The 26,237-nt window shown below is 56.6% G+C and overlaps 2 protein-coding genes, 1 long non-coding RNA gene and 1 other non-coding gene across 18 annotated transcripts; 1 reads left to right on the top strand and 3 right to left on the bottom strand.

Annotated features, from left to right (window-relative positions):
* Positions 1–8: 8 nt before the first annotated feature.
* Positions 9–4,094, bottom strand: LOC129015533 (interleukin-32-like). Of its 12 annotated transcripts, none has more exons than XM_063655003.1 (7): positions 3,703–4,094; positions 3,568–3,610; positions 2,116–2,154; positions 1,918–1,977; positions 1,522–1,548; positions 1,293–1,352; positions 9–547 (listed from the first exon to the last, which is right to left on the bottom strand). In XM_063655003.1, the coding sequence occupies exons 2-7, from the start codon at positions 3,580–3,582 to the stop codon at positions 254–256; spliced, it is 495 nt and encodes a 164-aa protein (XP_063511073.1). In that variant the 5' UTR covers positions 3,583–3,610; positions 3,703–4,094; the 3' UTR covers positions 9–253. The 12 variants fall into 12 exon arrangements, with proteins under 12 accessions (XP_063511073.1, XP_063511071.1, XP_063511072.1 ...); XM_063655001.1 differs by having other exon boundaries at positions 3,875–4,068; XM_063655002.1 differs by having other exon boundaries at positions 3,568–3,613; positions 3,875–4,059.
* Positions 4,095–6,916: 2,822 nt separating this feature from the next.
* Positions 6,917–6,988, bottom strand: TRNAA-AGC (transfer RNA alanine (anticodon AGC)). Its single transcript has one exon. It is a non-coding gene; the product is annotated as a tRNA-Ala (tRNA).
* Positions 6,989–9,752: 2,764 nt separating this feature from the next.
* LOC129015534 (uncharacterized) lies at positions 9,753–19,285 on the top strand. Of its 3 annotated transcripts, XR_010124419.1 has the most exons (6): positions 9,753–9,892; positions 10,196–10,358; positions 12,980–13,397; positions 13,892–14,756; positions 14,871–16,474; positions 18,792–19,285. It is a non-coding gene; the product is annotated as an uncharacterized LOC129015534 (long non-coding RNA). The 3 variants fall into 3 exon arrangements; XR_010124418.1 differs by lacking the exon at positions 14,871–16,474 and having other exon boundaries at positions 14,594–14,756; XR_010124417.1 differs by lacking the exon at positions 14,871–16,474.
* MMP25 (matrix metallopeptidase 25) lies at positions 9,790–21,789 on the bottom strand. 2 transcript variants are annotated; one of them, XM_054453657.2, is made up of 10 exons: positions 21,062–21,783; positions 20,531–20,663; positions 17,939–18,074; positions 17,537–17,829; positions 11,688–11,864; positions 11,504–11,588; positions 11,285–11,367; positions 10,564–10,716; positions 10,229–10,486; positions 9,790–10,061 (listed from the first exon to the last, which is right to left on the bottom strand). In XM_054453657.2, exons 1-10 carry the CDS (start codon positions 21,173–21,175, stop codon positions 9,790–9,792), a joined length of 1,704 nt encoding a protein of 567 aa, XP_054309632.2. In that variant the 5' UTR covers positions 21,176–21,783. The 2 variants fall into 2 exon arrangements, with proteins under 2 accessions (XP_054309632.2, XP_063511069.1); XM_063654999.1 differs by lacking the exon at positions 11,688–11,864 and having other exon boundaries at positions 21,062–21,789.
* Between the last annotated feature and the right edge of the window lie 4,448 nt (positions 21,790–26,237).

The following is a 26,237-nucleotide window of genomic DNA, read 5'->3' as shown; positions in this document are numbered from 1 at the left end:
CTGCCAGGTAAGTATAAGCAAGTTTTATTAAGATGCCAGGGTGACAGCCCCAGGTCAGAGCTGCAGCAGGAACTCCAGGCAGGGGGACTGAGTATGTGGGAGGGGAGCGGGGCACAGGAGAGCTGAGGGAGGGGTCAGGGTGCGTGCGCGGTAACAGGGAGGGCAAAGGTGGTGTCAGTATCTTCATCTTGAAAAGTGGGGTTCAGAGCACTTCTGGGGTGTCAGCTCCTCCAACCCCCACTTGTGGGACTCCTTAGGACTCGAAAGAGGACATGAAGAGCTTTGACAGACAGCACCAGAAACTCTCGAACTCTTTCCAGAGGGCCTGCATTTCAAGCACCAGGGCGGCCGCCTCCTTCACCCAGGCCAGAACCCTGTGCAACCACGTCTGCAGCCGCTGCAGCATGGCCTGGAACTGTCTCATGACCTTCTCCCAAGAGATCTCCCCGGGCTCCTCGGTTGCGGGATCCTCAACATCCGGGACAGGGGACCTGTTGCCTCGGCACCGTAATCCATCTCTTTCTTCTTCAAGTAGAGGAATGAGCTTCTGTGCAATGGGGGCACCATTCAGGGTCTGTAGGTGGGGGTGTCAGCCCCAGGCCCTGGCCACACCCAGGCCTCTCAGCCTTTTCCTGACCCTGGGAGATGGAGACCCACAGGTGTTGGTTTCCTGACCACAGCCCCATGGACAAGAGGGACTTTTCCCAGAGTCCCACTCCTCTGCATTCACCTCCATGGCAGTGACACGATGGCTGCGTCTGCTTGGTCACCAGGCCAGGGCCCTCATCGTGCCTTTAGGGCTCTGCCACTGTGTGAGGAGTGAGGCCGTGGGCAGGTCCCAGCTAGGCTGTCACTCCCAGCCCTGCACCCCAAGCTCAGGGGCTGGTCACACCCTGCCCACACCCACATCAAGACAGGGCAGGGGTTGGCCGGGACTGGTGGCTCACGCCTGTAATCCCAGCACTTTGGGAGGCCAAGGCAGACGGATCAAAAGGTCAGGAGTTCAAGACCAGCCTGGCAAACATGGTGAAACCCGGTCTCTACTCAAAATACAAAAAAAAATTCAGCTTGGCATGGTGGCGGGTGCCTGTAGTCCCAACTACTCGTCAGGCTGAGGCAGGAGAATCGCTTAAACCCGAGATTTGGAGGTTGCAGTGAGCCAAGATCATACCACTGCACTCCAGCCTGGGCGACAGAGCGAGACTCTGTCTCAAAAAAACAAAAAGAAAGAAAGAAAAGACAGAGCAGGGGTGAAGGGAGGCAAGGTGCCCAGATGGGTGCGTCATACTCACTGGGTGGTGTTCCTGATAATGAGCCTCCAATGTGTCCAGGTAGCTCTCTTTGAAGTTGTCCTGGGGAGAGGAGGGCACAGGGGGTTCATGCTGCTCCTGGCTGCCCCCTCCCCACGGTGGCCTCCACTGGTCCAGGTGATTCCCAAGGGGACCCGGAGCCCAGACCCAGTGTCCTGTGGAGCCTAAGACCCAGAGACTAAGCTTGGTGGAGGGGGAGGCCACGGCTCACCTCCAGCTCTGCCAGGCCCGACATCACCTGTTAGGAGCAAAGCACGCGGTTCCAGGCCCCAGCCTGCCCTGCACTCCACATCAGCCAGTCCTCAAGCCCAGCCAGTCCTCAGCTCCCACACACCCCGAACTGGGTCCAGCCAGGAGCCTGGGCCACGTCTGGCACCCTGTTGTTTCCTCAAGGAGCCCTGGGGCTTGAACGCCTCCCTCAGTCTCCCCGGGCGTCCAGATCCCCCACCCGCCCACTCACTGCCACCCAGGTGCAAGCATTTGCCCAGGGTAAGGGATGAGGGAGCCTGTGGGTCCCTCTTCATCCTTCTCACCCTGAGCCCCTCACAGGGTGGAGAGCCTGGGGGCGGGGACATGTGAACTGGCGCCTAAGGGCAAATCCACCCACCTGTCCAGGTCCTGATTCTGCATTTTCCATTTTATCACAATATCTGTCTACGGCTTGATGCTGTGAAGAGAGGCAGTGTTGGCACCAAAGGGCCTGATCCTTGTCCCTCCAGGGTCCCAGGTGTCCCATAGTGTCCTCAGTGTCACAGGCTGAGACCCAGGCCCCCAATCCCTGAGCAGAAGTAGGGAGGGGCATTACCATTCCGGCCCTCAGATCTTTAATTGCAGCAGAGTGGACCTGCGGAAATAACGGTGACACTCAGGCACCATGTGTGACCTTAACCTTTCTCCCAGGATAAGTTATATACACACACACACACACGCCTCTTTCTGCACACACACACACACATACACAAACACACACACACACACAGCAGAGGTGCAGGATAAGAGGAGGCAGCAGTCCCAGGAGCCCCTCACAGCCTGGAAAGACTGGGCCAGGGCTGTCCTGGAAACGACTCAGAGAGCGCTTCTCTCAGGAGCCGGCTCAGCTGGGCAGGCGCAAGAGCAGGGCTGGCATGGGCCTAGGTGACCCTTCCTCCCAAGAGCAGGGCCTGGGTGGGCCGGGGTGTCCTCCCTGCACACACACACACCCCTCCATGTACACACACGGGAGGATGGACACTGTCCTGGAGCAGGCTGGCTCAGCTGGGTTTCCCACAAGCACCATGGTCCCAGGTGAGGGTTGACCGAGGAAAAAATGTTTAGGGACATGACGATTGAGAAGGTAACAGCGGCCGTTCCTCTCTGATGAGCTGATTAATATTCAGGGGTGCCAGGTAGGTCCACCCTACAACCTGCCACTCTTCCCGACTGCCAACATGGAGGCCCACAGGGCCCGGGCCGTTCCTGCCTGCAGACAGGTGGCTGCATCCACAGAGGCCAGAGGCACCCCACAGAATCCCCCGCTGAGCCCCCATGTGAAGGGCCTAGTCTCAGGGGTGACATGCCTGGTTTCCCCCACCACAGACTGGTGAGACTCACCCACAGAGTGCGCAGGGCCTGGGGACATATTCCGGGGCAGGGCAGCTGTCTGCACACTTTCAGGCAGCGATGGTCCCATCCCGCCAGCCCGATTTCCCATGAACCAGGGTGAAAGCAGCACCGTGCCGGCCTGTGGGAGCCATGCGTCCTCCGGGTCACTGTCCTGAACCTGGGCCAGGCCACATCATGGAAACCCCATTGTCACAGGCTGCAGAGCTCCCTGGAGGGTGTGGTGGGCCTCACATTTGCGGTGGGGCAGCGGTAGAGGATGGGAGGTCAGAGGGAACCCAGGAAAGGAGGAAGAGACACCCGGACCCACACAGGCCCTGCTCTTGGGCCCGCCCAGCTGAGCCGGCCTCTGAGAGGAGCATTCTCTGAGTCGTTTCCAGGACAGCGCTGCCCCACCCCTGCTCCGGGCTTTCTGGGCTGTGAGGGGCTCCTGGGACAGGTGCTCCCTCTCATCTGCACCCCTGCCATTCTCCAGCGCCCCGACACATGTGACCTCCCGCGCCTCCAGTGACTCTCTCGCCCCATCACTATCCTCCTGCCACTGGGCGCCCCTGACTGAGCCCTGACACACGGGCACCTCGGGAAATACTGAGGCACCCGCGCCCTTAAGGTCTGTTTTCAGACATGCCCACAAAAGCACGCGCAGCCTCTCACTCACCTTCGCGAAGCACATGGCGGCCAAAAGTTCAAGGAGCCAAGGCCTGCTGGCGAGGAACAGGTGTGAGGAAAAGTGTCTCAGAGAAACACCCTCCTCCCCAGAGGGTCCGCACCTTCGGGGACCCCAACTCCCCACCTGAGATGACCCAGCTCCGGTGCACGCAGCCTTCCTGGCACGGAGACTCAGCTGGTTTTATGGGGGAAGGGGGAGTAGTGGGCGGAGCCTCTCTCAGGGCAGGAGGCCTTGCTGAGCGCGTGGAAAACAGGCAGAGACAGAGACAGACAGACAGACAGAGATGGAGACTTACCCGAGAGAGACAGAGGTCTGGGGTCCCTGGGAGGAATGGGGGTCCGTCCCTGGCTGGGCCCCTGCTCCCTCTGAGCTGGGGTGGGAGTCTCTGAGCCCAGGAATGGGCTGCTTTCCCCACCCCACCAGCCTGAGAGTGGGGAGGGGCGGAGGGAAAGCCCGGACTTGGGACAGCAGGCTGGGGAAACTCCCTGAGCACAGGAAGGTGACGTCAGCCAAGTGGAGTCCAAGGACAAAGGAATTTGGACTCTGTCCTTGCATGAGGTGTGCCCTGGCTCCAGAGGCCAGAGAAGCTTCTGCATCAGAAGGAGGCAGGACCTGCCGGACCTAAGAGGGGGGCCATGAGGGCAGGGGCCTGTGCACGTTGGAGGGTTGGCTAGTGGTGATGTAGGTCTGCCTGTGGGACAAGATAGGACCCTCTGCAGGTTGGAAGGCATCCTGCCGGCTGTCTGAGCTTGGCTGACCAGGCTTTTCTGACCCTTGTGGGCCAAGGCAAGGCCACCGGGGGCCGAAGGTCACTGGTCTCAGCAATCCTGAGGCTCCCCTATGGGCTTCTCTAGCTCCACGGGTTCTGACCCCGTTCTGACCCTCCAACCTGGCTGGGCCTCCCACCTCCTCCTCATGGGCCCCCTCCCCAACCCCAGCTGAGCGCAACCACGCTCTTGCCCTTGGGACGGTTTCCTGTGGTCGCCCTAAGGAAGTACTACGACAAGGGGCCCTAAGTCCAAGACATCTCTCCCCTCACAGTCTGTGGGCTGGAGGTGCAAGGTCAACGTGGGCAGCGTGGGGTCCTTCTGAGGGCCAGGAGCTGGGATTCTGTTCAGGTTTCTCCTGCCATTGTAGATGGCCATCGTCATCTTCATCACGTTCTGTCTGGGTGTGACTGTCCACCTTTCCCCTTTTCATAAGGACACCAGTCATATTGAAGTAGGGTCCACCCCAATGACCTCACTGTACCTTAATTAGCTATGTAAAGACCCTATTTCCAAATTAGGGCGCATTCTGAGGTCCTGGGGCTTAGGACTTCAGCATGGATGCAGTGTACCCCATTACATTCTCCAAAGAGTCCTGGAGAGACAGAACCCATAAACCATGCTCCCTGGTGAAAGTTTCCCTTGGGTGAACTAGACACCGCTTGTCACCTGCCTGCCACTTAGGAGTCCATTCCACTCTGCACAACCGCCTTTCCACAGCCAGGATGTCCAGATCTTTCCCTGAGCCATCTCTGAATTGTAGATGGGAGAGAGAAGGAAGCCACTCCTGCACCAGCTAAAAGTCATGCTCTAGGCTTCAGCTCCAAGAGACTGTCTCTCCAGCCCACCAACCCTAGCCCCTCATGACTCTCTCAAAGGCCACCATCTGAAGGCATCTTGGGATCCATCCAGACTGTACCCTGTTTTTATAGCTTTATGGTGACGCAATTCACAGGCAATGCAATTCACTCATTGAGCTGTACAATTCAAAGCACAGAACTGTGGAGCTATCACCAAAACCCATTTTAGAACATTTTCATCCACTCTAAGAGAAATTCTGCCCCTCTGAGACATCACCACCAGTCCTTATTTCCCTGGACAACCACTCATCTACTTTCTTTTTTTTTGAGATGGAGTCTCGCTCTGTTGCCCTGGCTGAAGTGCAGTGGCACGATCTCGGATCACTGCAACCTCCACCTCCCGGATTCAAGTGATTCTCCTGCTTCAGCCTCCTCAGTAGCTGGGATTACAGGCATGTGCCACCACACCCAGCTAATTTTTTGTATTTTTGGTAGAGATGGGGTTTCTCCACATTAGCCAGAATGGTCTCAATCTTCTGACCTGATGATTCGCCCACCTTGGCCTCCCAAAGTGCTGGGATTACAGGCGTGCACCACTACACCTGGCCTAATTTCTGTATTTTTAGTAGAGACGGGGTTTCACCATGTTGGCCAAGGAGTCTCAAACTCCTGACCTCAAGTTGTCTGCCTGCCTCGGTCTCCCAAAATGCTGGGATTACAGGCATGAGCCACTGCGTCTGGCCTCATCTACTTTCTCTCTCAATGGATGCATCTCTCCCAGACATTTCTTATAAGTAGAATTATACACTAGGTGATCTTCTGTCTCTAACTTCCTTCACTGAGCATGCTGTTCTTGAGGTTCATCTGTGTTGTAACATGGACCAGTCCTTCATTCCTTTTCCTGGCTGCATAATATTCTTGTGTGTGGATAGAACACATTTGGTTTCTCCATTCACCCCTCGAAGGACATTTGGGTTCTTTCCACTTTTTAGCTATTCTGAATAACGCTGCTGTGAACATTCATGCACAAGTTTCTGTGCAGACTTATGTTTTCACTTCTCTTGGATATGTATGAAGGAGAAGAATAGCTGGGTTACATGGTAAATGTGTTTTTATCCTTTTGAGGATCAGCCAGACTATTTTTCAAAGTGTCTGTCATTTTACATTCCCAGCAGCAGTGTCTGGGGGTTCCTGTTTCTCCACATCCCCAGATACATTTGTTATGCTCTGTGTCTTTTTAATTCTAGCCATCTTAGTGGGCTGAAATGGTATCATGTGACAATTTTTGTGTTTTGTTTTTTTTTGATACAATCTCACTTGGTCTCCCAGGGTGGTGTGCCATGGCACGATCTCGGCTCACTGCAACCTCCGACTCCCGGGTTCAAGCGATTTTCCTGCCTCAGCCTCTCAAGTAGCTGGGATTACAGGCGTGCACCACCACGTCTGGCTAATTTTTTTTTTTTTTTTTTTTTTTTTTAGACAGAGTCTCGCTCTGTCGCCCAGGCTGGAGTGCAGTGGCGCGATCTTGGCTCACTGCAGGCTCCGCCCCCCGGGGTTCATGCCATTCTCCTACCTCAGCCTCCCGAGTAGCCGGGACTACAGGCTCCCACCACCTCGCCCAGCTAATTTTTTGTGTATTTTTTTAGTAGAGACGGGGTTTCACCGTGTTAGCCAGGATGGTCTCGATCTCCTGACCTCGTGATCCGCCCGCCTCGGCCTCCCAAAGTGCTGGGATTACAGGCGTGAGCCACCGCGCCCGGCGTAAAGAACTGGAGGCGCCGGGGATTGAACCCGGGGCCTCGTGCATGCTAAGCACGCGCTCTACCACTGAGCTACACCCCTGTGCTTAATTTTTGTATTTTTAGTAGAGACGGGGTTTCACCATGTTGGCCAGTTGGTCTAAAACTCTCGACCTCAAGTGACACCTGCCTCTCAAACGTCTGCATCAGCCTCCGGAAATGCTGGGATTACAGGCATAAGCCACCATGCCCAGCCAATTTTATTTTTATTTTTATTTTTTTGAGACACATCTGTTGCCCAGGGTGGAGTGCAGTGGCGTGATCACGGCTCATTGTTGCCAAGACTTCCCGGCTTCGGGTGATTCTCTCCTCTTAGCCTTCCAAGTAGCTGGGATTACAGACGCGTGTTGCCACCGTGCCCAGCTAATTTTTTGATTATTTTGTAGAGGCAAGGTCTCACTATGTTGCCCAGGCTGGTCTTGAAATCCTGGGATCAAGCCGTCTTCCCACTTTAGCCTGCCAGACTATTCGGATTATAGGTGTGAGCCACTGTGCCCAGCCTCTTTCCAACTTTCTGGATGATGTCCTTTGAAGCACAAAAGTTTTAAATTTTGATTATGAGACCATGCCATTTTTAAACGATACCACTTAAAAAATAAAAATAATCACTTTGACATGACATTTTTGTGTAGCAGTCATAAAATTTTAAAGGCTCTGGAAGTCTACTTGGAGCCATGCGGCAGTCTCAATTCCACAGTGGCCATCCGTCCTCCGGGTGCCCCATAACCAACTTTTGAGTTCCTCTCTGCTTCGTCCTCCCACTCTTCTTTCTTCTTATTATTTTTATTTTTATTTTTTGAGACGGAGTCTCGCTCTGTTGCCCAGGCTGGAGTGCAATCATGAGATCTTGGCTCACTGCAACCTCCCTCTCCCAGGTTCAAGTGATTATCCTGTCCCAGCCCCCTTAGTAGCTGGGATAACAGACGTGCACCACCATGCCTGGCTAAATTTTTTTTCTTTTTTTAGTGGAGATGGGATTTCACCATGTTGGCCAGGCTGGTCTCGAACTCCTGACCTCAAATTATCCACCTGCCTGGGCCTCCCAAAATGCTGGGATTAAGGCGTGAGCCACCACGCCCGGGCCCACTCTTCCTTCTTAGATTCCCCATCAACCCTGGATTCCTTCTCCTGCAAAGCAGGGAGATTCAGGTCGGTCCAGTTCCCGCCACCACACTTCTCCCCAGGTCCATCAATGCTCAGAAGAATGTAAAGGCTTTTTGTCCATTCATTTTTATTGTCCTGAGTGGGATGAATAAGTTTCTAATATACAAATTTACCCCTCCTTATACATGAAAAAGAAACTGACAGAGGCCCAAATCGTTTCCCGGCAGCCCAGAATTCCCAGGTAACTGACCAAAGTCTCCTGCCCTCTGTCCTCATGATGATCTGTTTGTATGAGAAATTGCGGAAATCCCTTCCCTGGTCGCTGGGATGGCTGCCCACAGCCTCAGCTCCAGGAAGCACTAGGGGGTCTCTGAGGCTGGACAGCAACTTAGGAAGTGGCCCCTAAGTGATTCTACCCATGGGGGTCAGGCCGTCAGTGTGGCCTGAAGATATTGGTCCTGGGGTGGGGGAACACTGCAGAGCCACGGAAATGCCACAAGACAGCCAGCTACTGCCCCCCACAATCCCCGCAACTAGTTAAAATGCAGATTCCTGACCCCACCCTGAGTGAGGATTCAGGGTGAGGTGTGGGATCTGCAAACTTAAATTTCCCAGTGATTCTGTTGTGGGATAGTCTAGAAGAATAGTTCCAGAGGCAATCATTTAGATCCTAAAACTGTGGGGAGTGGGGACAGGGTGAACGAGGTGCCCCCAGGTTCCACCCACCCCTCACTCTAGAACTAGGGCCTCCCAGGAGGGAGTGCTGAGGAGGCAATGACCAGGCCTGAGCCAGGGTTCGGTCCCTGTCTTTCCACCAGCGTTGAGTTGATGGGAGCCAAGCTGTTCTCTCCAGGGTGCAAGCAGGGAAGCGGTTCTTGGGGATAGAAGGGTTCCCCATTGAATGGAAGGCAGTTCTGGGCCCATGGAGGCGCCCAAGCTGGGTGGCCTGGGGAGGAGGAGGCGGATGGCGGGGGAGGAACGGAAAAGGTTAACAGTCTGGAGAGCAAGGGTCGTCCCTCCAGCCACTGATTCCACCACCTAGGATGCGGCGCATGGGTCCTCAGGGGTGATATCTGGGCTGGTTCCGGGTCTGGGTCCCAGGTCCCCACCAATGTGGCAGTGACTGTAGAGGGGAGTTGTGGGAGCAGAACGGGGTGAGAAACGACGGGTGGGAGAGGGGCAAGGCACAGCTTCGCAGTCAGGCCTGTCCTCTAACGACCCAGGAACGCCAGGCGCAGTGGCCAGGCGGGGCGGGGCTGCGAAGAGTCCCAGGACTGCTCTCCGAGAAAAGCTGGCTCTTCCTGGAAAAGGACCGTCCTGGAGGGGCAGCGCGCGGCCGGGGCTGCAGTCCCTCCGGGTGAGGCCGCAGGCCCGCCCCTTGTCCTCCCAGCCCCTCCCCGGATTCGGGAGGCAGGGTCCGATCGCCCCCTGGCGACCGACGCGAGGGGACGACGGGGGCGGCGACCGACACATGGTCCCAGCGCGCGTGCGCCCCTGGCGGCGGGTTCCGGTGGCAGCGCCGGGGTCTCAGACCCCGCGGAGACCGAGCCCAGCGCCAGGCGACCGGTCCCCGCCGCCACCGCCCCTGCGCGGTAGATCCACCCTGCTTAGTCCGCGCCCGAGCCCCCGTCCGTGGGGAACAGACAAGGGGTCTCCGCAGCGCCTCACAACCCCCGACCAGGTCCAGCGGCGGGGGACTCGGCCGTGGAGGGCGCTGTTCCGTCTGGATGGCTCCCGCCATCAGCGGGAGGCTACACCCCCTACCAGCAGGAGCAAGAGGAGCAGCGGGAGGGGAGCAGGCCGCCGTCCTGCGGCCTGGTTGAGCTCGCACTGACAATCGCAGGTTTCGGACACGGGGGTCGCACTGGGGGACCTGGGGGCGCGGGGACCAGAGCTTGGGGCGGGGCAGTCCAGCCAGTTGGGCCCCATGGGCTGGGGGGCGTCCGGCTCTGTCTTGATGCTGTTCTTGGGGAAGCGCCAGTAGTAGGCGCCCTTGAAGAAGTAGGTGTCACCTGGGGGAGCAGAGCTTGAGTCCCAGTCCCGCCCTGCCCCGCCCTGCCCCGCCCCTCCCTGATGCCCAAGGACCCCCATCCCCGCAGGGTGGCCTCCATGTCCCCATTCCCCACATCCCTCTCCCCACCCCCAGGCCCAGTAACCCGCAGGTCACCGCGCTCCCCACCTGCGTTGCTGACGGTGACATCGTCGGGGGAGGGGGGCGCGCCTTCCCAGAGGCTCAGGTCGCGAGGGTAGCCGGGGTCCGGGCGCGCCGCCGCCTCGTCGTAGCGCCAGTACTGCCGGCCGCGGACCAGGTAGGTCTTCCCGTTCTGTGGCCATGAGAACACGGCGTCCACCTCCTCTCCCGGGGGCAGCCCCAGCTCTGTGAGCGGCCGCGCCCCGCCCTCCAGCTGCCGGTCCTGGAACACCCAGAACTGGGGCCCTGCAGGGCGGAGGCCGGGAGGTCAGGGTGGGCTCCCTGCGCCGGCCCCAGAGCGCCCCGCCGCCCGCCCCACTCACCGCTGAAGAGGAGGATTCGGCCGTCTCGGTGCCGAGCATAGGCGGCCTGCACCACCGTCACCTGGGCGGGCAGCCCCTCCCAGAAGCGGTGCAGCCGCGCGGGCCGCGGGGACACCAGCTGTCCGGAGGGCTGGAGGCGCCAGAACCAGGGGCCTGCAGGGGACAAAGGGGTTCGCAGGAAGACATGAGACAGCAGGAGGTCTCCTCCCCCAGGGTGTGTGGCTGGGTGGGGAGGGGTCCCATCTGGAAATCAAGAGCGCAATGGATCTAGGGTGACCAGCCCATCCTGGCCTGCCTGGGACTTTTCCCTTTTTAGCACTGAAAGTGCCAGGGCCCTGCCTGGTGGCTCCGACCTGTAATGCTAGCACATTCGGAGGCTGACACCGGAGAATCACTTGAGCCAGGAGATTGAGACCAGCCTGGGCAATATTGTGAGACTCCATCTCTACAAAATAAAAAATAAATTACTAGCAAGGCGTAGTGGCATGTGCCTGTGGTCACAGCTACGAGGGAGGCTGAGTTGGGAGGATCGCTTGAGCCCCGTATTTAGAGGCTGCAGTGAGTCATGATCAGACCACTGCACTTGGTGCCAGGCAACAAAGCAAGACCCTGTCTCAACAAGAAGAAAAAAAAGTTCCACTTCCAGGGTAAGCCCACAGCCCCAGTGGTCACTGAAGTGGGCAGGAAGCCAACATACGTGAGGCCACGTGAAATGACTCACCTTTGAAGAAGAAAGTTTCCCCTCGGATGTTGGCGATGGCATCAAAATTGCCCTCACATCGATCAGGGATGGGGAAGGACGGGCTGGGGAGGAAAGGAGAGGTGAGCAGAGAGGGGGATTCATTTCCTCCAAGGCAGGGACCCCCACCATCCCCATCTCAGAGGACACTGAAGCTGGGCAGCTGGTCACCCAAGGTCACCCAGTTGGTGGGGAACTCACCTGCCTGGTGGTGAGGCCGGGGGCTGGGGAGGAGGAGCCAGGGGTTTCCTTGTGGGCTTGTCATATGGGGTTTGGGGCGCCCTCCCTGTAAGGAAAGAGTCAGGAAGGTGTGGGTCCCCTGGCCTGCTGCAGAGGACACTGAATGGGGCAATGATGGTTTCGCGGCAGGTCCCTCTCCCCCTACCATAGAGTTGCTGCAGGCCATCGCGGTCATCCTGAGACAGGCGGTACTTGTCAGGGTCGCCCACCGGACCCTGGTAGAAGGGCCTCATAATGGAGTTGGGGGCTGAGGAGTGGCCCAGGCCCAGGGCGTGGCCAAACTCATGGACAGCCACGGCAAACAGGTCAGTCCCCTCACCGTCTGCAGGAGAAAGTGGGTGGGAGCTGCGGCCGCCCCTGCATGGTGAAAGGGCACACAGGAAGGCCCTGCGAGTGCAGATGGGGCCAACAGGAACAGCAGGACACCCTCCAGAGGTGGCCCCAGCCTCCTCTGCCCATCCCTCCCCCGAACTTTCCATCATCCCTATCTCCAGTCACCCAGTCAGCATGGCTATGATGGACACTGGACCACAGGGCTGAAAAGATCCAGAGAACACAAAGAGAAATAGGCCACCTTACACACAGATGGAGCCCCTCCTCTGGGAAGGGAGCACTTTGTGCACAGAAGTTTGAGGGGAGAGGAGCTGGATGTGGTGGCTCACGTCTGTAAACCCAGCACTTTTGGAGTCCCAGGTGGGAGGATCGCTTGAGCCCAGGAGTTCAAGACTGGCCTGGACAACATAAGGAGATCCCCATCTCTACAAAAAAAATGTAGAAATTGGCCAGGAGTGGTGGCGCACGCCTGTGGTCCCAGCTACTCAGGTCCCAGGCTGAGGCAGGGAGGCAGGAGAATTGCTGGAGCCCGGGAGGTCGAGGCTGCAGTGACGCATGACCATGTCACAGCACTCCAGCCTGGACGACAGAACAAGGCCCCGTCTCAAAAAAAGTAAAAAGAAAAAAAAAGAAAAAGAAAATAAAAGAAACTTAAGGGGGCGGTGGGGTGAGGGCAGGAGCCTACAAGGTGCGTGCCATTCTGCCATTCTCTGCAGGCAGCCCCAGCCTTGGGAGCACACCCTCCTCCCAGCTACAGTCTATGGTCAGCGACCACCACCCGTCTCCCCCTTGCCACCCCCATCTGCTGGGGATGTAGGTCCACGTCCTTGACCCATGACCTTTCCTCATTCCTGCCCCCATCCCTCCTCAAGCCACACCCACTACATCCCTTGAGTCCTCCATCCCCCCTCCCCCATCTCCCTGTCCACAGCCTCTGCCTGTCCTCTCCTTCCCTGTACCACCCCCACCCGAGGTCTTCCTCCATCTCCTTGGGAACACAGATCTCCTCTAGCAGGCACTCTCAGACCACAGCCTGCTGGCCCCAGCACCCGGTCTTGCTCCCAGCCTCTTCCCACCACAGCAGCCTCTTCCCTCCGGATTCAGCTCAGGTGCTCAGAACTGCCAGGACCCAGAGGATTCACATGCCAGCCCCGGCTGAAGCCCAGCTCCTCATCAACCGGTGAGCCGCCTGCCAGCTCCTGCTTTGGCTGCCGAGAGGCCTGAAGTGACTAAGACAGAGACACAGCCCCGCAGCACCACAGGGAGGCCCCAATTACCCCATGCGGATGAGTTTCATGGCCACCTCTAACTAAGGTCAGCACTGTTCAGGGCAGGTTCATAGGTAACGACCTGGTGAACTGAAAAGCAAATTTCTCTCCGTCACTAAAGCCACTCGCTGAGCGTCTAAGCATGAAACGTGATTCCTAAGAGGGGTAGCAAACACGTTTTCATTCACTTCTCACCAAACCTGTCTCCTACGTCCATTTTACAGAGGAGGAAACTGAGGCACAGAGACTTCAAGGTAGGTGGCCAGGTACCCTGGCTCTGCCAGCCTGCCTTTCAGCAGGGGCTTCAATGGTCTTGCTCAAATCACATGTGCGCTGATGAATTTCCCTGTCGACTGTAGGTTCTCTTGTTGCTCTGAGTCCTTTTTCTGAGAAACTGGGGTAGTTTGGTGTTTCAATCAGGGCGATATCATTCATCGCTCACCTTCTTCCCTGCCTTGTCTCTCCTTGGCCATACTGGGCTTCCGGGCCCTGCACCCCTTCCTGCACCCTTGTCACGCCATGCATCTGGGGGAAGTTACACAACCACAACTGTGCAGCCCCAGCCCCACGAGATTCCCAGAGGGCAGTCCACAGGGGCCCCGGCACCTCCTATCATCCTTGCCCCAGGCTTTGGCAGGCAGCTCCTGCACGCTCCCCTCAGCCCCATGCCAGACCCACAGCCCCTCAAGCTTCCAGTCAGCCCCAGCCACTAACTCTCAAATGACAAATGTGTTTCCTGTTTCATCAGGAAAGGACATCGATGTCATCTGTAACTTCCGGTGCACTGGGGCACACAGCTGCATCTCCCCATGCTCACCTCCTGCCTCTTGCTCTGCCCAGTGTGAGGACTTAGCCTGGATCACCTCCTCCAGGACAAGAACAACCTACCATCATCTGTCCGTCCAATCTACCCACCCATCCATCTCTGCCTCTGGGCATGCATCTGTCCGTCCATCCATCCCTGCCTCTGTGCACGCATCTGTCAGTCTATCAATCGCCGATCCCTTCTTTGTATCAGTGTTGAGCGCTCACAACTCCCTCATCCTAAGATGCTCGTTGGATCCATTCCCTCCTCTCACCCCATGCCGCTCTCTGCCCTCCCTTCCCGGTCAAGTTCTCCAGCCACAGGTCTCAACTCAATCCTCACTTCCCCCGCTCCTCTCACACCTATCCCCACTGCGTTCTAAATTCTTCCCCAACACGCTGGGTCTACAGGCACTAAAAAGTGCACCTTGTCCCTGGAGGACCAAACACAGGCCAATGTAACTTACTGGGCTTGTTTTGCCCCAGCCACGGCTGACCACTTCCTCCTTCACTCTTGTTGTTGATAACCTTTGGGCTCAGTCTTTCTCCATCTCTGTTGAGTCCTTCTCCCCGCCACCTACCCCTTCATGCTGGGGTTCTCTGTAGCTCTGTACCTGACTGTCAACATTCCACCCTTTCCTCCCAGAAGCTCGCCAACCCCGCAGACTGCTGGCTCTCAGTCCTACAGCAGCTGACAATGCACAGCATGCGGCCCGGGGCAGGCCCTGTGCTGAGAGGCATGGGTGAATGGCTCATTTCATCGGCAAGCCCACGCCACCAGCAGGCGCCATTCTCCTCGCATTTCTCAGGTAAGGAACCTGAGACAATGAGGTTAAGGAAGTTGTTCATTACAAGTGGAAGAACCCTGACTTACTTGAATTCAACTTTGAAGCCCACATTCTCTTTTTGTGTGTGTGTGACAGGGTCTCACTTTGTCACCCAAGCCGCAGTACAGTGGTGTGAACACAGCTCATTGCAGTCTCAACCTCCCTGACTCAAGCAATCCTCCTGTTTTAGCCTCCTGAGTAGCTGGGACTACAAGCTTGTGCCACCACGCCTGGCCGAAGCCCATATCTGAATGTTGAGGCACACAGCCTCCCCAGCCTCTGCCTCACCAAGCCCTCCGCAGGGTCTAGGCACCCTCCCTGGCTGCCCCCTTCCCCCCTCACTCAGGCTCCCCAGCAGACAATGTAGTTAATATGGGGCTACAAAGAGCTGGGCCTGGCCTCAGGCGGGACTGCCTCCCCGGCATTGCCATCCCTGCTGCAGAGCTCCCATGCGATCAGGCTCCTCTCCAGCTGAGACCACATCCTCACTGAGCTTCTAGGCTGTTCCTGCTTCCCCCTCAGCACATGGTCCCTGAGAAACTGCTTGCACAAGAATTTCCCTCTGGAGCTCCACCTCTGGGGAACCTGACCTCAGACAGAGGAGACCAAGCTCTAGGGCAGGATCCTCAGCTTCCCTTGCCCCACCTGTGTGGCCAGCCAGGAGCGCCGCAGACTCCCGCCCAGACCTGCACTCGTGCCTGCCTTCTGCCAGCCTGCTCCTCCCCCTCCCACTCTCCCACCTGCATTAGCAGCACCAGGACGCCATCCTCCAAGGGCCCCAGCCTCACGTCCCCTGTCACCAGGATCCAGCCAGATCTCAATCCTTGCCCATCCTAACTGAGCCTCCCTCAGATCCGTCCACTGCCCCCTTCCCCAGGACCACACTCCACCATCTCTTGCCTGGACCCTGCGAGAACTTCCTGCCTCCCTGCCTCTACCCTACCCCCTGCCCCCCGCTGAAGCTGATGATAGTTCCAGAAAGCAAAACCCCTTAATGTTTCCCCCATTGAACAAAGTCTTCCACATGCTTTCAAGGTCTTTGGTGATCCGAGACCTGCCTCCTTCTGCAGTCTCCCTACTGATGCCATAGTTTTGGCTTCTGGCCTCAGATGTCCCGGGTCATTTCCCTGCTCACTGTCTCCTCATATCCCTGACTCAGCTGGCTCGCTGCTTTCCCGTTGGATCTCATGTATCATGAGATACATGATATATATCATGTATATATATATATTTGAGATGGAGTTTTGCTCTTGTTGCCCAGGCTGGAGTGCAGTGGCACAATGTCAGCTCACTGCAACCTCTGCCTCCAGGATTCAATCGATTCTCCTGCCTCAGCCTCTCCAGTAGCTGGGATTACAGGTGTGCACCACCATACCCGGCTAATTTTTTGTATTTTTAGTAGAGACGAGGTTTCAACATGTTGGTCAGGCTGGTCTCAAACTCCTGACCTCAGGTGATCCACCCGCCTGTGCCTCCCAAAGTGCTGGGATTACAGGTGAAAGCAATCGCGCCCAGCCTATATTCATATATATATTGAGGGAATGAAGTCACCTCTTCTAGGAAGCCTCCCCTTGCCCAAGAGCTTTGGGCCAACATCTCTGAGCCCCTGCAGGCTTGAGGACTTCCTCTGCTGGGATTCTGTGGAGCTGTGTCACCGTGGGTGTTGTCATTGCCAGTCACTCTTCTGACTCAGCTGCCAGGTAAAGATTTGTTTTCGTCTCTGTAAGCCCCCAGCTCTGGCTTGGAGCTAGGCACCTGCTAGACCTCTGTGATGGTTCATTGTGTGTGTCAATTTGGCCTGGCTGTTGTGCCCAGCTGGTTGGTGAAACACCAGTCTAGATACTATGGTGAAGGTGCTTTGTAGATGCAATTAACATCTACCATCAGTTGACCTTAAGTAGCTCATGCTCCATAGTGTGGCTGCGGGTGGGGTGGGGGCAGAGCCAATCAGTTCAAGGCCTTGAGAGCTAAAGCTAAGGTTTCCTGAAGAGGAAGGAATTCTGCCTCCAGACTGTCACTGAAATCCTGAGTTGCCAGCCTGCCATACAAATTTTGGACTTGCTAGCCCCTGCAATCCTGTGAGCCAATTCCTTAAAATAAATCTCTTTACACACACACACGCACACACACACCCCACACACACACATACACATGCACACACATCCCACACACACATGCACACACACACACATCCTATTGGTTTTGTTTCTCTGGAGAACCCCCAGGTGATAAAGCCTCCATCGATAAATATAATTTAAACCTAATTATTGGCCAGGAGTGCTGGCTCATGCTTATAATCGCAATGCCTTGAGAGACCTTGAGTCCAGGAGTTCAAGACCAGCCCTGGCAACATAGTGAAGCCCCATCTCTACAAAAAGTTTTAAAACTAGCCAGATGTGGTGGTGCACATCTGTGGTCCTGGCTACGTGGTGGCTGAGGAGGGAGGATCACTTGAGCCCAGGAGGTGAAGGCTGCAGTGAGCCGTGATCGTGCCACTGCACTCCAGCCTGAGCAAGATAATGAGACCTTGTTTCTACAAAAAGTAAAAAAAGAAAAAAAATAGGCAGGTATGGTGGTGTGCACCAGTGATCCCAGCTACTCTGGAATCTGAGGTGGGAGGATTGCTTGAGCCAGAAGTTCATGGTTGCAGTTAGCTATGATTGCACTACTGCACTCTAGCCTGAGCAACAGAGCGAGACCTTGTTTCTTAAACAAAACAAAACACACAACAGAAGGATCTCTCATAAGAGAGGAGATTTTACCTTTTGACCCAAAAGTCCAGGTCTCCTCATCGTCAAAGTGAGTGTCCCCAGAGATGGGGTGCTCCCCAGGGAAGAAGGCATGGGCTAGGGTGCCCCCCAACCCGTCGAAGGGGTAGCTGTCCTGGTGGAAGGCGCGGGCAAAGTCGATGAGGATGTCGGGCTCCTGGCCCTGGGGCGAATCCACCTCATGAAATGTGAGGCCTGACTCCATGCCCCAGGCCATCAGGGCATAGCTCATGAGGACCCGCACGGTCTCCTGGCTCAGCTGGGAGCTCTGGGGGAAGGAACGTACCCTGGGGACAGGGGAGTGAGGCGTCAGCGTGGACGTGGAGGGAGCAGGCAGCCATTCAAAGCCAGAGCCCAGCAGGCAGGCCCAGGGTGCGAGTGGGCCCCAGGACCTACCTCCATGTCAGGGTTTGCTTCTTCCACACGCTGCCGCTCAGAGCGTACCGGCGACGCCGCCTGACCAGCCCTGCCACCCCCAGCACGTCAGGCAGGGAGCAGCGGGGCTTACGCATGGTGGCCACTGTCCCTGGGTCTGCGGGAGACATTTGGCGGTGGGGGGGTGGGTCCACAATAGAAGAGCCTGCCTTAATCATAGCACCGGTCAACTTTCTACATGGGAAAACTGAGTCTCAGAGGGCTTAAGAAATGTGCCCTCGAAGGCCCCACAGCCCAGATTTGAACCCAGGCAGTCTGTCTCTGGAAGCCAGCTCCTACCAAGCCATTCCTACTGCCCTTTGGAGTGGCGTCACCTGGCCTGGGACAAACTGGCTGCATGCAGGTGGTGCTCAGAGGCTCAGGCCAGGATTTTGCATCCAGCTTCCCTGGGACCTGGTGAGCGGACTCTGGAGAAAGGAGCCCTGGGTATGCAGCGAGGACCCTTTGAGGTTGGAACCCCCTGGGAGCTGTGCAGGCCTCACACCATCACTGCCAAGTTCTCCTCAAACCCAGATTAAGTCCAAAGTGCCCAGGCCGGCTGGGTCTCTGGCCTTCTGTGGCAAGCCACCCCCTCCCGGGTTAGGTCTCTCCGGGGTCCCCTTTCCCAGCCAGGCTCCATCCCCAGTAGCCTCATCTCCAAATTAAGGTCAAACTGCGCCTCATTTGTTGAGGCGGCAAATAGTGATGAAAGACATATAGATGCCACACGCTGTTCTAGGCTGTTCATGAGTCACAGGACAGAGACAGGGCCTACTTTTCCTTGTAGTGAGCCAGATCCTTCAAATTCCCTCTTCCTACCCACTTAACCCCACAGAAGAGTTCCTCGGCCCTGCCTCCAGAATATACATCCCGAATCCAGCTACTTCTGGCCACATATGCCACCCATCCTCCTGCCACCATCCCTCGTGTGGACTCTGCAGCTGCATTCTGCCTGGTCTCAGGGCTCCTGCCTTCCATTCTCCATCAGGACCCAGAGGAAGCTTAAAACTGCAAGTCAAAGCCAGGCACAGTGGCTCACGCCTGTAATCCCAGCACTGTGGGAGGCCAAGGTGGGCTGATCGCTTGAGGCTAAGAGTTTGAGACCTGCTTGGCCAACATGGCAAAACCCTGTCTCTACTAAACACACAAAAAAATTAGCTGGGCATAGTGGCGGATGCCTGTAGTCCCAGCTACTCAGGAGGCTGAGGCACGAGAATCGCTTGAACCCGGGAGGCAGAGATTGCAATGAGCCGAGATTGCGCCACTGTACTCCAGCCTGGGCGACAGAGTGAGACTCTGTCTAAAAAAAAAAAAAAAAATTGCAAGTCATACCAAGTTCTGAGATGCTTCCCTTCTGAGAACACTTGGGTGGTTGCTAATCACCCTTGGAATCAACCCTAATCACCTTTCAGGGCCCTTGGCTGAGGCCTCTCACCAGAGCTCTTCAATGCTCCTTTCGCTCCAGGCACACAAGCTTGTGCGTGCCGTGGGGTCTTTGCACTTGCCCGGGACACTCTTCTTCCACATCTTCCCATGGCTGGTTCCTCCTCTTTGTGGTCTCAGCTCATATGACACTTTTCAGAGGGACCTGCCCTAACCAGACCAGCCCCTCGATGCCAATAGCATTTTATTTTTTTCCAAACACTCACCGCTATCTGAAATTATCTTGCCTATTTATGTTCTTGATCTGTCTCTCTCTCCCTCGAGAAAGTTAGCTCCATGAGAGCAGGAACCGTACCTACTTTATTTATCACTGTACCATTGGAGCTGAAAGGGCGTGGCATCTAAGAGATGCTCAAAGTATATTTGGTTAGAGACTGGGTCTCCATCTGTTGCCCAGGTTGGAGTGCAATGGTGCAATCATATAGCTCACTGCGGCCTTGAACTCCTGGGCTTAAGCAATTTTCCCACCTCAACGTTCTGAGTAGCTGGGACCACAGGCCTATGCCACTACACTCAGCTAAGTTTAAAAAAATCCTTAGAGGACTGGGCACGGTGGCTCACACCTGTAATCCCAGCACTTTGGGAGGCCAAGGCGGGCAGGTCACCTGAGGCCAGGAGTTCGAGACCAGCCTGACCAGCATGGAGAAACCCCGTCTCTACTAAAAATACAAAATTAGCCTGGCGTGGTGGTGCGTGCCTGTAATCCCAGCTACTCAGGAGGCTGAGGCAGGAGAATCCCTTGAACCTGGGAGGCAGAGGTTGCGGTGAGCCGAGATGGTACCATTGCACTCCAGCCTGGGCAACAAGAGGGAAATTCCGTCTCAAAAAAAAAAAAAAAAAATCCTTGGAGAGTGGGGGGTCTCACTTTGTTGGCCAAACTGGTCTCAAACTCCTGGCCTCAAGCAGTCCCTGAGTCTCCGCCTCCCAAAGCCCTGGGATTACAGGCATGAGCCACCAGCTTCTTGATAAATGCTTATGGAAAGATGAATGCCTGAGGCCCTCTGGGGCTGGGGCCTGAGATCAGCATCTTCACAGCTCCGTGTTCCAGGAGCACGCTGAGGTCTAAAGACTGTTGGGCGATGGTCAGGCTGGGTGCAGAGGCAGGGCTGGGGAGGGGTGGGGGCCACCTACCCATGCGGCCGGTCTCCGGCAGTCCCGCGAACCTCTGCATGACCTTGACGGCATCGCGCAACTTCTCAGGGCTCTGCAGCTGGGCCTGGGCAGGGTGGGGTGGCGGCAGGTAACCATAGCGAGTCAGCCAGTCCTAAGGCATCGGAGGGGACAGATGAAGCGGGCTGGGTGAAAAGTATGGGCTCTCTCTGCCCACCACCATCCTGGCAGCCCTGCCCCTCCCAGGCACCCAGAGCCCAGGGCCCCAGCCCCGGATGCCTGCCTGCTCCCCTCCGGAGGTCCCCGCTTCAGTCCCGGGTTTGCCAGTCTTGTCTGGACTTCAGCTCCGCACCTCAGCAACTTTCCAGAGCTCCAAATCCCAGCCCCAAACCTCCCGACAGACCCAGGAAGCCGGGAGCAAAGACCCCATCCTCAGTCACTCTTTGGATATTGGAATCTGGCCCCTGCCTCCTCCGGACCCAGGAGTCCGGGCCCGGCTTCCCTCTCCCAACCTCCCTGCAGACCCCAGGAGCCTGCGGACCCCGCGCTCACCACGCCCAGGCTCACGTCCTGCGCCGAGGGCTTCGGGGCGAGCGCGGGCGGTGGCAGCAGCAGGAGCAGCAGCGCCAGAAGCCGGAGCCGCAGCCGCAGCACCCGCAGCCGCATGGTGCGCCCCAGCCCGAGCCGCCGGCGGGGTTCGAAGAGGGCCTGGCTGGGGCCGCCCCGGGGAGCTGGGGGAACAGATCCGGGCCTGGAGAGGGCCGGGGGCACCCGGCACCGAGTAGGGAGGGATGCGCTGGAGGGCTGGGATGTGTCTGGGGGCCCCGGGAAGTGCGCGGTAGAGTCAGCGGAGGGTCCCGGAGGGCCAGGGTCGCGCCGCTGGGTCGGGTGGGCCAGGGAATCCCAGGATGGTTGAGAGGGCGCGGGAGCGGCGGAGGTCTGGATGTGCCGCGGCGGCCTCTCGGGGTCCCGGGGCGCTGCGCCAGCGGTCCCTCCTCTCCGGGCGCGAGGGGAGGGCTGGGTGGGGCGGGCCGGGCCGGGCGCACCCCGATAAGCGGTAAGGGCGCGGCAAGGGAAATGGCCCAATCTTCGGACGTCCAGCCACAAGGGGCGGGCCAAGAGGTGGCCCCTGCCCGACGCAGAGACCCTCCTCCGACGCAGGACGCCCGGGCGGGGGCCGGGGGTCCACGGCTCCAGCTCCCTAGTCCGGAAGTTTCTCTTCCCAGATCCCCGCTCCTGTGGGACTCCCCGGGGCAGGGCTCGCTTCTGCTTTCTCGAAGCCGCGCGGCCTGGGGGAGGGCGGCCCGGGCCTCCGGCTCAGCCAGCCCTCCCCATCCCTGTATCCCGCCCCTCTCCTTCCCCCCAGGACCCCGTGGGGCAGGTTGTCTGAGAGCCGGGGGGATTTCCGGGCAGCAGGAGGCTGGGAAGGAAGCCTCCTTCCCCTGGGGGTCCCGGCCCGCCCTCCGCCCCGCCAGCTCCAGCTGTGCGCGGTTGCGGCTGCCCGAGGGCCAATACTCAGTCCCTCAGCCCACGTGGGCTGCGCGCGGGGCTCGGCCTGGGCACGCGGGGGTTTGGGCCCCTCCAGATGCCCGGAGCAGGGGTTGCTCCGCGACTGCGCCCCTCTCCCTAGGTGCCGGACATTTAAATGCAGCAACTACTGCGCGGAAGCCACAGCGCCTGCCAGTGCCGGGAGCCGGGGACAGGGGAGTGAGTGGGCGGGGGAGATCCGGGAAGCCGAGACCTGGGGGTCTGCGAGCCGCCCCCTCCCGCGCCGAGAGCACCGGGCTAGGAGGCCGGACAGGTGGGGAAGGAACTGGAGGAAGCGGGCGGGAGGCTTCCTGGGGAGGGCGGGTGGGCGAGTGTGAGTTAAACTGCTCAGTCTGGGAGCAGTTGAGGGGCAGCCGCCGGGGCTGCTCACAAAATAAACAGCGAGCAGGATGCGGAGCTGGAGATGCAAAGGCAAACACTGCGATCCCGCGCCCGCTCGCTGGGGCCGCCAGAACAAAACACCAAGGACTGGGAGGCTCAACCAGAAGTTTACGTTCTCACAGTTCTGGAAACTGGAAGGCCAAGATCAAGGTGCCTGAGGGGCTAGTTTCTCCTGATGCCTCCTCCTGGGCAGGCAGATGGGCGTCCTCTTGCTGTTTCCCCACATGGTCGTCCCCCTGCGCCTGCACACCCCAGATGTCTCGTCCTCTTTTTTTTTTTTTTTTGAGACGAAGTCTCGCTCTGTCGCCCAGGCTGGAGTGCAGTGGCGCGATCTCGGCTCACTGCAAACTCCGCCTCCCGGGTTCACGCCATTCTCCTGCCTCAGCCTCCCGAGTAGCTGGGACTATAGGCGCCCACCACCACGCCCGGCTAATTTTTCTGTATTTTAATAGAGACGGGGTTTCACCGTGTTAGCCAGGATGATCTCGATCTCCTGACCTCGTGATCTGCCCGCCTCGGCCTCCCAAAGTGCTGGGATTACAGGTGTGAGCCACTGCGCCGGGTCATTGACCTCTTGTAAGAAGTCAATCATCGGGGCCACCCTAAAAGCCTCATTTTAACTTAATCACTTTTTTATCAGCTCTATCTCCAACTACAATCACATTCTGAGGTATTGGGGGTTAGGGCTTTAACATACAATTCTTCTTCTCTCTCTGGTTTGTTTTTTGTTTGTTTGGTTGGTTTTGGTTTTTTGGTTTTTTTGTTTGTTTGTTTGTTTTGAGCCAGGGTCTCACTCTGTCTCCCAGGCTGGAGTGCAGTAGCATGATCATAGCTCACTGCAGCCTGGAACTCCTAGGCTCAAGCAATCCTCCTGTCTCAGCCTCCCAAGTAGCTGGGACTACTGGCCCAAGCCACCATGCCCATGTTTTTTCTTTTTTCCTTTTTAGGTAGAGACGGGGCCTCCCTGTGTTGCTCAGGGCTTTCTTGAACTCCTAGGCTCAACCATTTCTCCTGCCTCAGGCTCCCAAAGTGCTAGGATTACAGGCGTGAGCCACCATCCCCGGTTCAACATAGGAATGTTGACAGGGCACAATTTATTCCATAACAGATCCCATGATTGTCATCAGATTGGCAAAATTTTAAAGTCTGACAATGCCAAGTATGGGCCAAGTGTGACCCAGATGAAATTCGTGCTCCAGCCAGGTGTGTGGTGACTCACACCTGTAATCCCAGCACTTTGGGAGGCCAATGCAGGAGGATCCTTTGAGGCCTGGAATTTGAGGGAGACCCAGCCTGGGTGACATACTGAGACCGCATTTCTACCAAAAACAGAAAGAGAGAAATTGATGCTCTGCAGGAGATGCAGCGTTTGTTCATATAGAAATAAAATAAATAAATAAAAAGATATTCACCATCTGCAGATAGAAGCACGTTTTATGATTTACCCTATGTCCCAAATTTGGTTCATATTAGAGACCAATAAGGCCACAAACACACCAAGAGAATAAGAAGAGTTTGATTACTCAACGATGAGGCTTTCTGGGAGAGCAGAGTGGGCTCCCAGGCAGCTCTGAAAGTGGTTTAAGAGAGCAAGGAGGGTTTTTTTGTTGTTGTTGTTGTGTGTGTGTGTGTGTGTATGTGTTTTTAATGGAGTCTTACTCTGTCGCCCAGGCTGGGGTGCAGTGGCACGATCTGGGCTCACTGCAACCTCCACCTCTCGGGTTCAAGTAATTCAAGGAGGGGCTTTTATTGTGGTTAGGGGATAAAGTGGGATGAGGGTCCCTTCCAACCAGCCAGGACTTTCCTAATTTAAATTTCTCTATAGAGTGAGGGAGAGGGCACCAGGGCCTTCAGATCAGCTTGCCCAGATGTAGGCACAAGGAGAAGAGGTAGGCACGGGGCTTTAAAGCTGTCAGCTGTAAAACATCAAAATGGGAGTCAGGCACTTTATTACCTAGTATAAATTAAAGCCTACGCTTTAGGCCAGGCGCGGTGGTTCATGCCTGTAATCCCAGCACTTTGGGAGGCCAACACAGGCACATCACTTGAGCCCAGGCGTTCGAGACCAGCCTGGACAATATAGTGAGACCCTGTCTCTACAAAAAATACACAAATTAGCTGGGAGTGGTGGTGCACACCTATAGTGCCAGCTACTTGGTAGGCTGAGGCGGGAGGATCACCTGTGCCCGGGACATTGAGGCAGCAGTGAGCTGTTACTGCACCACTGCATCCCAGCTAAGTGACAGAGTGAGACCCTGTCTTAAAAATACATAAGCTGGCTGGGCTCAGCGGCCTCCTTTGGGAGGCCGAGGTGGGCAGATCACGAGGTCAGGAGATCGAGACCAGTCGCAAACATGGTGAAACTCCGTCTCTACTAAAAATAAAAAAATTAGCTGGGCGTGGTGGCTCGCACCTGTGGTCCCGGCTACTCGGGAAGCTGAGGCAGGAGAATTGCTTGAACCCGGGAGGCAGAGGTTACTGTGAGCTGAGATCGTGCCACTGCCCTCCAGCCTGGGTGACAGAGCGAGACTCTGTCTCAAAGAAAGAAAAGAAAAAAGAAAAATGGGTCTTTGCAGACAGAAGCTAAAGATCTCAAGATGAGATCATCCTAGATTTAGGGTGGGCCCTAAATTCAATGGCTGGCATCTTTATAAAAGAGGGAAATTTCAGTCACGGACTGAGAAGACCTAGAGGGGCAGGTCTTGTGAAAGCAGACGCAGCGACTGGACCGATGTGGCCACAAGGCACAGAACACCAAGGAGCATCTATAGTCACCACGGCCCAGGGAGAGGCATGGAGTAGATTCATCCTCAGAGCCTCCAGAAGGAACCAACCCTCACTTCAGGCTTCTGGCCTCCAGAACCGTAATACAATAATTTTCTGTTGTGTAAGCCCAGTTTGTGGTTTTTTTGGTTCTCTTTTTTTGTTTGAGACAGGGTCTCGCTCTCTCATCCAGGCCGGAGTGCAGTGATGCAATCATGGCTCACTGCAGCCTTGACCTCCTGGGCTCGAGGGATCCTCCCACCTCAGCCTCCCAAGCAGCCGGGACCGCAGGCGTGTGCCACTAGTTATTCTTTATGTTTGTAGAGACGGGGTCTTGCTCTGTTTCCCCTGCTGGTGGATGTTTTGTTACATACATCAGCCCTAGGAAGCTAATACCTACTTCAATAAAGTTGAATTTTTTTTTTTTTTTTTTGCGATAGGGCCTTACTTTGTCACCCAGGCTGGAGTACAGTGACACAATCTCAGCTCACTGCAGCCTCCACTTCCTGGACTCAAGTGATCCTCCTGCCTTAGCCCTGTGAGTAGCTGGGACTATAGGCACACGCCACTATGGCCTGCTAATTTTTGTATTTGTTTGTAGAAACGGGGTTTTGCCATGTTGCCCAGGCTAGTCTCAAACTTCTGGCCTCAAGTTATCTGCCCGCTTCAGCCTCCCAAAGTGTTAGGATTACAGGTGTGAGCCACTGTGCTCAGCCAAAGCTGATTTTTTTTTTTTTTCCGGAGACGGAGTCTTGTTCTGTCACCCAGGCTGGAGTGCAGTGGCACATTCTCGGCACACTACAACCTCTGTCTCCCAGGTTCAAGCGATTCTCCTGACTCAGCCTCCCGAGTAGCTGGGATTACAGGCATCTGCCACCATGCTCAGCTAATTTTTTGTATTTTTAGTAGAGAGGGCATTTCACCATCTTTGCCAGGCTGGTCTTGAACTCCTGACCCCATGATCCGCCCACCTCCTCAGCCTCCCAAAGTGCTGGGATTACAGGCGTGAGCCACCGTGCCTGCCCTGATTTTGTTT

Source organism: Pongo pygmaeus, chromosome 18 (assembly GCF_028885625.2).
Source record: "Pongo pygmaeus isolate AG05252 chromosome 18, NHGRI_mPonPyg2-v2.0_pri, whole genome shotgun sequence".
Taxonomy (NCBI): Eukaryota; Metazoa; Chordata; class Mammalia; order Primates; family Hominidae; genus Pongo; species Pongo pygmaeus.
This window is presented reverse-complemented; position numbering and strand designations above follow the sequence as displayed.

Excerpts from the sequence above, each read along its gene's own strand:
- MMP25 (XM_054453657.2), bottom strand. The coding sequence starts at position 21,175 with ATGCGGCTGCGGGTGCTGCGGCTGCGGCTCCGGCTTCTGGCGCTGCTG. Across the intron at positions 10,717-11,284 it reads GGAAACTTTCTTCTTCAAAG|GCCCCTGGTTCTGGCGCCTC; the intron begins GTGAGTCATTTC and ends TGTCCCCTGCAG. Across the intron at positions 10,062-10,228 it reads TGTCACCGTCAGCAACGCAG|GTGACACCTACTTCTTCAAG; the intron begins GTGGGGAGCGCG and ends CTGCTCCCCCAG.
- LOC129015533 (XM_063655000.1), bottom strand. The coding sequence starts at position 2,046 with ATGGGACACCTGGGACCCTGGAGGGACAAGGATCAGGCCCTTTGGTGC. Across the intron at positions 1,549-1,917 it reads CAGAATCAGGACCTGGACAG|GTGATGTCGGGCCTGGCAGA; the intron begins GTGGGTGGATTT and ends TGCTCCTAACAG. Across the intron at positions 1,353-1,521 it reads CGGGCCTGGCAGAGCTGGAG|GACAACTTCAAAGAGAGCTA; the intron begins GTGAGCCGTGGC and ends TCCTCTCCCCAG.